Below are 9,678 nucleotides of genomic sequence, written 5' to 3'. Positions count from 1 at the left end.
AGCACCTCTGTCTTTTTAAGCTCCTGCCCCCAAGGGGGTTTCATTTTTTGTACGATGCCATCGAGGGAAACCACAGGAAGAAACAAACCCATTTAACCAACCCAATCAAAACCCCACTTCCAGGGAGTGCTAAGTTTGGAACAGTCTGATCAAACACACCCCCCTCAACGAGGAATGAGAGGAGAAGAATCCAAATCTCCCTTACCTGCAAGGAGGGAACGTGGGCTACCCTTTTGGGCACGATGGTGCTGGTGGTCTTGGAAGCCATCCCAGCTAAGGTGCAAGCCTTGAGAGGGAGGGTGGGGGCTTCAGAGTCATTGGAAGGTGTGACACTCCTGCCAGCAACAGCTGTCTTGCTGCTCCCAAGGCCTGCAGGGGACAGAAAACAGCCAGGTACAAATCCTGCCACGGGCTCCAGGCTGCCAGAGGGAACCCACTATCACAGGCCAACGCTGCCAGCTGGGGTTTTTATCAAATCCAAGTCTCCAAAGGGATACAAATTGGGTAATTTTACCACCTCCCAGGCAGGGATGAAGGAACCTCCTGCCAGGAAAGGTGCCTCATTTCTGTTTGTTCTGGGGTAACTGAGTCAGCAGAGTTTAAAGAGGTGACTCTGTCGCTGCAAGGCACTGACTGAGTCACGTCAGCTCTGACTACAAAGGGACAGCACCAAGCATTAATTAGCACTTCCCATCTGCTCTGTGCCACCTCTGAAGGCTTAGATGGAAGGGGGAACGAGGAGCAAACCCAACCCAAGGAAGAAAGAGAAAAAGGAAAGGCTGAGGTGAGGGAGGCAGGGTGAGAGATGGGGCTGGACCTCCAGCCCGCTGCTTTTCGGAACAGGATGGAATTCCTCAGAGAAAGGCCTCCCACTGGTCACTGTCAGCAAAGATTCAAGTCTCAACACATCTCCTGATAGCTTCACATCTGCCCTGGAGACAATTAAAGCCAAGGCAGTGTGTTTTACCAGGGGGAGGACAGGACAGCGATCCCAACCACCACTTACTTTGCTTGGCTGCTGCGGTGAGGGCGGCATTTGGCACGTGGGCAATCCTCCTCTTTTCTCCTGGCAAAGAGAGAGAGGCCTTCTGAACCAGCTGTGCTGCCTGCTGCTGAGCCAGCTGGATCCTCTGGTAGCACACCTCTTGGGCCGTGGGGGGACGGTAGGGCCGCACCACGGGCCTGCTCGGGGCCTCTGCCTGCACACACAAAGCGCCGTCAGAGCCTCCCCCCGCCGGCCCCATCCCCGCCCCACACGGCCTCTGCTCCTCACCCCCTCTCCTGGCACCCACAGGGCTCTGGGAGGAGAAGATGCCAACTGTCCTCCCGAGCAAAACAGTCAGAGTCACCCCTCCACAACCGGGGCATTGATGATTCACCCCCGGGGAGGCCTCCCGGCAGGTTCCTCGCTTGGCAGGTGGTGTTTGAACTGCTTTTAATGCTGTGATGTTCCCCATAACTGTGCCTAACCCACTTCTGGGCCCTGCCAACACTCTCAGGCTTGCACTGGAACATAAATGCAGCAAATGTAGCCCTGTGCTGCCTGCTTTGGTTTGTGCTGCAATGAAAAAGTGACAATTGGCCTCCACTCCCCTCTGTACATGATGCTGAGCTTCACAGCTCTCTCCCTGCACATCCACCTCTCTGCACCCTCCTTCCAGGTCTCCAGTCTGGAGCTACCTAAAAGCCTCACAAATATGTATTTATGGGATTAGAGCACTACACGAGCTGAGCTCTGCATTTCCAACAGGCTCTGTCCCTGCCCACTTCTGGAGGCACCTCAGCACCAACAGGTTCCACGTGCTCTTCCTTTGATGCCCAAATTTAGGCTGCAGGAAAAGTGCCAGAAATGATGTCAGCAAAGAGAGAAGTTTTCTAGCAGCAGAAGTAGTACAAACTTCTCCACACTACTTAATAAATAACCTTTGAAATGTGAGGAACAGGCCTTGCCTCCTGGAATCCCTTCCAGAGAAGGGTCAATGTAACACAGCAAATTGGGGGCAGGCTGGCACCTCCTGCATTCCTGGTCTCTGATGCTGCCACCAGCTTCTGGATACCAAACTGAGTGCAGTCAGACATTAATTATAATGACAGACCTGTGAGCAGGACAGGCCACTCATTTCGTGCCTCACCCCCAATTCCTCTGGGCCGTCATTTCCCCCAGCCCAGCTCGGCTCCCTCCCCTCCTGCTGCTCAGGGCCTGAGCTACAAATCACTGAGCAAACACTGCACTTGGAGGGACATGGCAAAGCACAGGGCTCGGTTCTGTGAGGAAAAGCAGCAGTTCAGGTCTGACAGCACCTGCTGGCCAGAGGAGCTGAGACACTCCAGGGAATGCAGGTGCCAGAGCTGCCCCCGGAGCTCACCAGATTGGCTCTGTTTGCCCAGGCAGAGCCTGTGCTGGGGCTCCCACCTTTGGAAAGCATTTTGGGATCAGCTGTCACATTAAGAAAATATATTTAAAGGTTTGTACATGGCTAAAAGGCGCCTCTTTACGATAAATGTTTGAGTTAATGAATTTCCAAGCCATTTGCTTCAGTCTCTTATCTCTTCACTTGGGAAGAAAGGGCCCTTATCAAACCACACGAACTGGCTGAAGATATGTAGTTAAATAAAACACATTGTATTGACCTCAGGGCTTCAAATTATTAAAAGCAAAAAAAAAAAACCCTCTTTCCTAGGCAGAGAGGAAAGGAAGAACAATTAATTTGGACTACCCAGCTCAAATCAGTGTGTAAGTCTCCACTCTTATCCTGCTGGAACATAAAACTAATCTGTGCTCAGCACCTGGAGGGAAAAACATTAAACCCGCAGAGAAAACATGAATTAAAATCCCAGGGAGAAAGGAATGAAAAAAATCAGAATGTCTTCCTTGCCTTTTTCTTTTTCTTTTTCTTTTTTTTTTGTTTTAATTCTTCTCCTCTGTATTTTTACAGTTGGGAAAGAAGAGGATCCAAACAGATACTGCTGATACTCTTGGCTGATTCAGAACAGATGTCAGGCAATAGTTTTAAACATCTGACAAAATTCCTGCAGCTTTTAGCTCCAGGAGACACAGAAAAGCAGCATCAGGCACAGAGTGACCCTGTGTCCAGCTAATTTTTATCTAAGTCACTGAATGAAGCTCTACTGGAGAAAAATGAACATCTCAACCTATCCCAAAGGGTTACAAACTGCAGAATCCATTCACTCTTCCACAGCTTACAAATTTTATTAGTTTTGCTGCCATTTTTAACAGATGCCTAAACATGGGGTTTATTTAGGGATTAGAAGGAGAGGAAATAAAACTAACACAGACTGATTCCAGCACAAACAACTCACATGCCCCTGCCTGGCCCTGGGACTGAACCTTTGTGCAGGGTCAGGACAGAAAATCCTCACTTGAGAGAATCTAAACTTCTGCTTCTAAATGTGCACTTACATTTCCTTGTTTGACAAGATGAGAGATCCTTCTTTTCTGGCCAGGAAACAAGGTAGTTAAATTATCTTCTGCCTTTTCTTCATTGGCTTCCTCTTTGGATGGCTGGAAAAGAAAAGAACAAGCTCCCAAACCCGAGCAGACCTGAAGATCCCTCTCACCAGGGAGATGTGAGAAGTCTCCTTTGGGGTTAACCTGGCAGGTGGAAGGTGAGAACATGTGCTCAGCTGCTGAACCTCTGCAAGAAACCTTGGTTTGACCCCAGGAGCCACCAAGAAAGCCAAGGAACAGCAGCAGGACAGTTCCCACTCCACGAGCTGTGCCCAGGGCAGGACTGACACAACTCTGGACAGCCCTTACCTGCCACAGGAGACCTGAACCCCCCTCTCCTGCCAGCCACTCACACATCTCACCTCTGCTGGCATTCCTCTAAAATCCAGGGGTGTTTGGGGTGGGTTTTTTTGAAGAACCTGGGATCTGACTCATTTCTGCCCCGGGCAGGTCCTCACAACCTGCTGGACACCAGAGCACGGTGCCCCCACTCCACCTCTAGGGAAAGGGTTCTCTGCAGGTCTATCCACACTGAAACAGCAGAAAGGGAGGTGACAAAGGCCCCACCTGCACCCCCAGAGCCCTAGCAGGAAGGGGCAGCCCCTCTCCAGCCACAGGTGCTCCGAGCTCACCCCTCAGAGCTGCTCCTGGACAGGGGGAACAGCTTCAAAACCCGCTCTGAATTCGACTTGGCTGTTCATTTATACACAACACACCTCACAAGCTTATTTTCAAAACTCCAGCTGCTCTCCAGGTAATCTCACTTGCAGTTCTCCAACACAAACCCTGGCAAAGCTCTGAGATGAGACTGAGAACCCCTGGAATTCAGAGACAGAGCCCAAGGCTGGATTTGGGATGAGCTCAGACTCCACTTGGGATGAGCTTGTGTCCAGCAGCACAAGGACACTCAGGGTGAGCACTTCCCACTGAACCACCTGGCTCTCCAGGAACTCCAGAGCCTGTTAATTCACTTACATCCCTAATGAACTCTCTCACAAAGCCATTCTTCCTGGTGGAAAAGCACCACACTGCCCTGTACCTGCAGAATCATGGAATCCTGGAATATCCTGGGTGGGAAGGGACCCCCAAGGATCATCCAGTCCAACTCCTGGCCCTGCCCAGGACACCCCAACAATCCCACCCTGTGACTGAGAGTGTTCTTCCTGGGGGAAGAATCTTTTCCTGATATCCATCCCAACCCTCTCCTGACTCACTACTGAGACCAAACAACACAGGCTCCACCCACAAAATTATTCCATCATCAAAAAACAACTCCCCATGACCAATCCCACCTGCCAGGGACCCCCTCACAGGCCCCCATCTCCCAGGTGAGGGTCCCTCCGTGGCAGGGTGTGTTCCTCCCTTCCCAGAGCAGTGGGAAATTCAATCCCAGTGCAGGGAGGGAGAGGAGCAGGACCTGCAAGGGAGCCACACATGGCTGCTGCCAGCTGAGCTCTGCCACCCTGGACCACAATTAACTGTTTGCAGTGAGAGGCAGCTCCTGGTCCAGCACTTTCTGAAGTCAGGGATTAGTAATTCCCACCACAGATATTGTGCCCTTCAACTACTTTCACTTAAACTGAGAAAAAAAGAGAAAAAAAAGCGCCCAAAATAGAGGTTTTTTTCCTAGCTGGGAATACTAAACAGCAGAATTTTAAACAAGCAATGCTTAACAGTTGAGAAGAAAAGCATCATACAGAACTGGTTTATAGTTTCTTCTGTCCAGGAGTTCTGTGTGAGTGCAAAAAAGGCCCAAACCATTCCATGACTCTCCCAGGTACCACAGCTGACCCAGCAGCCCCAGCACTCCTGTGCTGCAGCCACAGGGATAAAACCAGACACAAGCTGGGGGGGTTTCCTCAATGTTGCCAAGTTTGTCACCTTTTAGTTCCATAAAGCTCTTTCCAATCCAAGTCCCTGGACACCAAAAGCATCACCCCCAGAACCTGAGCATGCTGGGTCTGACAGCAGCTCCCAACCCCTGTCAGGGCCCGGGAGCTGCGCCGGGATCGAGGCCTTGTCCCCCTGCCCTGTCAGACTGGATGTCAGAAGACGAGGGACGACTTTTATGTGCTCCTAATTCCCTGCCTCGGATGCTGGGGGGGTGGGATCACTGCCAGAGGCTGCTTTGTAGCCATTTACACTTAAGATCATGTAATTAAGGTTGGAAAAGATCTCTAAGATCACCAAGTCCAGCCACCAGCCCAGCCCCACCACTGTGGTCACCACTAACCCATGGCCCCAAGGGCCACATCCCCAGGTTGTCTGAACACTTGCAGGGATGGTCACTCCACCCTGGGCAGCCTCTTTCAATGCTTGACAATCCTTTTGTGAAAACATTTTCCCCAATATCCAACCTGAGCCTCCCCTGACACAACTTAGGGTTGTTCCCTCTCCTCCTGTCCCTTGTTCCCTGGCAGCAGAGCCCGACCCCCCCCAGCTCCCTGTCAGGGGGTTGCAGAGCCAGAAGGTCCCCCCTGAGCCTCCTTTTCTCCAGGCTGAGCCCCCCCAGCTCCCTCAGCTGCTCCTGCTGCTCCAGCCCCTTCCCAGCTCCGTTCCCTTCCCTGCACACGCTCCAGCCCCTCAGTGTCTCTCTCACTGTGAGGGCTCCCTTTGGTTTTGATATTCAAAAATGAGGGTCTTTCATCCTCCAGGGACCACCTCAGTCAAAGCCTTTTTATGTAAATACTCTCTTTTTACCTCCTTACTCTGAATCCTCTTGTACCACTGGAAGAAACTTTACCCTCCACTTCTTGTTTGCAGCACCCACAAGGTACCCAGAGACCCTCCTAAACTATGTGCAGTATGAATTAAAAATAGGAAACAGGAATCTGGGGAGTCCCCAGAGTGTCCAGTGACAAGTATATGGACTTACTTGCACCAATATACTGTCCAGGTGTTACCCCTGTGTTCCTTAAACTCTGCTGCAAGAAGAAGGCATTGCCCACACTGGCAAATTCAGCTTTGAAAGGCCCAAAACTTGCTCTCTGAAGCCCTTTCTCCAGCCACCCAGGCCACCACTGTCCTCAGGCCAGGTGGAGACAGAAGGAACTGATAACCCTGACAGCTAAAGGATGTTCCCCACAAAAGGGAACTGGACCCTTACATTTCCCAGCAGGTAAATTCAGGTGCAAACTCTTCCGAGCACTCAGCCATGACAAGGATGAGATTCTTCCAACCCATGGAGTCTGTTCAGCTACTTGAAATGAGCAGCACCACTAAACCAAAGCAGAACCCTTCCACCTCTGGAGGGAGGAGAAGCCACCCCCCCAGCCCAGCGTTACCTGCTTCCCCAGCCTTCCCTTGTCTTCGGTCTTCACATCCGTGGACTCGTTAAAAATCCGGAGACACTCCTCCATGGGGTCTGACTCGAAGTCCACGTCCTTCTCCAGGATGGAGTAGTCGATGTCGTCGGAGGTGGAGGACGATGACGGGGACCTGGACAGCCTGGAGCGCTTCACTTGCCGGGCCCTGTCCCTGCTGCTCCCCGAGCCCGAGCCCGAGTCCCCCCCGTCCGAGCCCGAGCTGGGGGCGCGCAGGGAGGAGGCCAAAGCCCGGCCCTCGGCCTCGTCCTCCCCGCTCTCGTCCCCAAACAGGTCCACGTGGCTCAAGCTCCGCTGCTTCCGGCCCTTCTTCGCCTCCCCTTTGCCCACAGGACTGACCTTTTCCTTCTTCCTCTCCACTCCCACACTCTTGGGCCCTTTCTCCTTGTTCTTCCGAGGGGAAACCGAGGTTTCCTTCCCATTTTTCACCTCCCCTGATTTGCTCTGGGGGTCCTTCCTGCTGCTCCCCCCTTTCTCTGTGCTCGAGCCCTTGCTCACACCCTCACTCTTGCTTTTTCCTGAGCTGCTGCTGCTGGACTTGGACTTTTCCTTCTTGAGCCCATCCGCTCTTTCTGACTTCTGCTTTTCAGGTTTCTTTAAGTTCCCATCTGTTTTCACTTTGACACTTTTATCTTTGCAGTTTTTCTCTTCATTCTTGGTTTTCAGTTTTTCTTCTTTCTTGAGCACTTTGCCTTTTTCTGTACTTTTACTCTTCTCCTTCTTCCCGGCCTCACCGAGGCCTGGTGCCTTACTAAGGTCCGATTTCTTCTTTTTTGTTTTGTCTTTTGAGTCTTTGTTTTTATTTTCAGTCTCCTGGCTGTTCTTACCAGAGCACAGTTTCACCACTTTTGTGCTCTTGTCTGGTAAGTTTTTGGCAAGGTTTTTCTGGGAGCTGGGAGGGTCCTCCCTGCCACGCTGGGCTGCTCCTTTGCTCTCCTGGGCTTTGCTATCCAGTTTGGTGCTCGGCTCTTTGCTGGAGAGCTCGTTTGACTCACTCTCAGAACCAGCTTTGGATGGTGAACTGCCAGAAGCTGTTTTATATTCCACATCAGCCTCATCCTCGGAGGAGGAGAACCTGGCAAACACCTCGTAGTCATCGGGGTCTTCACAGAGCTTCTTGGGTGAGGGAGAGTAGGATTCCTCATAATCAGCCACCCTCTCCCTTTTGGACCCCTTGGGCTCCTTGCTCGTGGCTTTGCTCAAAAGCCTGGCTGAGTAATTGGAAAGGGGGTCGTATTCCAAGTCTGTGGAAGGCTTGGAGTCATCAATCACGTACTTGTTGTTAGTGACAGTGCTGCTGTACTTTTTACTCTGCACCACAGCCTTGGGAATGTATTCCAGAGCGCTCCCTTTGGATCGGGACGAGTCCAGGGTGTATTTACTCGACCGGCCAGCAGCAGTGAGAGGGGTGGGGTTGTAGTCTGAGTTATTGTTGAAGTTGTAGCTCCCTGGATTGTACTCCAAGGAGGCAAAGGAATCACTCTGAGTCCCAGCAGCCGACACGGGCGAGTTTGAGAGGAGCGAGGAGCCCTCCGAGGCCCCAAACTCCTTCGTGGTTTCCAGCAGCTCCTCGTACTTCTTCTGCTCTCTCTCCACCTCATTTTTCACAGCCTCGATGGCCTTGTTGACCAGCTCCAGCTCCAGAATTCCGGGTGTCACGTCTGTGAGGTCAGCCAGGGTGCCATCCTCCGTCTCCAGCGAGGCCCTGGGAAGCTCTGGGTTGTAGGGATCATACCCTCGCTCTGTAAAAAAAGGAATTAAACATCATTTACTGCCAGCAATTCAAGTAAAATTTTCTTTAGCGTAAAATCCAAAAGAGGTCTTTGTAAGGTCTGCTCTTATCAAAACCCAACCTTGCATGACAACCAAAAGCACCACAGAATAAATAAACATTGGATACCAAAAGCCACCAGTGATGTGCTGGGGCCTAGACTAGACTAGACAGTACAAACTACTCCCAGGATTAAAGATCCATTAACAAAGTGCTTTTACTACTCATGGAAACCTGTATAAATTAAATATTCTTCAGGGCACCAAAGAATAATCACAGTATTAGGCCCAAGAGGAGCTGAGTGTGCACAGAATTATCTGCTTAATTCGACGGAGCAACCAAGGTGGAAAGAGGATTCCAGCGAGAAACTCTGGATCAGGTTCTCACTTCTCAATGCCAGTGCCCAGAGCCCACCAAAAGCCTCCAAGATTCCTCAAATCTCAAAGTTCTCACAGCAGCTGCAGGGAAACCAGCCTTATTTGGACTGGATTTGGAGCACTGCTGGTAAGGAAAAACCTCAACAGGCACAGTTCAACCCCACGGGACAACCTCCGAACAGGAACACTGAACACCCAGAACCTGCCCCTTTTCTGGCACTCCCCCTTCCACACAAGTCCTGAGGGTGTGCTTTGGCCACACTGCACAGCTCTACAGAGAGGTTCTGGTGATGATCCACCCTATGGAACCACGTGGGAATGCCAAAGGAACCTGCCCAAGGGACAACTGCCCGACTGGAAAGTCCATCCCAGCTCACCCTGTAACGTTCACCCTCCAAAGGACACAGGAGCAGTTGTCCCAGCCAGAAATGCTCTGCCACCAGCCCAGACTCTCCTTTCCAACTCGTGGTGAAAAGGAGTGGGGCTGGATGAGCTTTAAGGTCCCTTCCAACCCAAACCATTCCATGATTTTTATAAAAACCATATTTAGCAAGCTGACAGAAGCTACAGGTACATTAACAGCTGCTTCTTGACTCTGAACTGTTTTCAATTATCAGAGTGCCTCTGGATGCCAATATCCCAGAGGAGCCTTTTGTTCTTTCCTACAAGGATAGCAGTAAAACTGCCTTTCCAACATGGATATGCAGAAGAACCAAACAATAGGCAGAGAGATAAAAG

At 51.2% G+C, this 9,678-nt stretch overlaps 1 protein-coding gene across 1 annotated transcript in view; it reads right to left on the bottom strand.

Annotated features, from left to right (window-relative positions):
- REXO1 (RNA exonuclease 1 homolog) overlaps positions 1-8,550 on the bottom strand; it is a gene marked incomplete at its 5' end in the record, with an annotated part of 29,300 nt that extends 20,750 nt beyond the window's left edge. The window contains 4 exons of the mRNA XM_029965652.1: positions 206-369; positions 1,007-1,199; positions 3,422-3,523; positions 6,754-8,550. Of these exons, the coding sequence (XP_029821512.1) occupies positions 206-369; positions 1,007-1,199; positions 3,422-3,523; positions 6,754-8,550 (2,256 nt within the window). The remainder of the gene's footprint in view (positions 1-205; positions 370-1,006; positions 1,200-3,421; positions 3,524-6,753) is intronic.
- Positions 8,551-9,678: the final 1,128 nt, after the last annotated feature.

Source organism: Manacus vitellinus, unplaced genomic scaffold (genome assembly GCF_001715985.3).
Source record: "Manacus vitellinus isolate BGI_N305 unplaced genomic scaffold, ASM171598v3 scaffold_114_pilon, whole genome shotgun sequence".
NCBI classification, from domain to species: Eukaryota; Metazoa; Chordata; class Aves; order Passeriformes; family Pipridae; genus Manacus; species Manacus vitellinus.
Note: the sequence above shows the minus strand (reverse complement) of the source record. Positions and strands in the feature narration are given on the sequence as shown.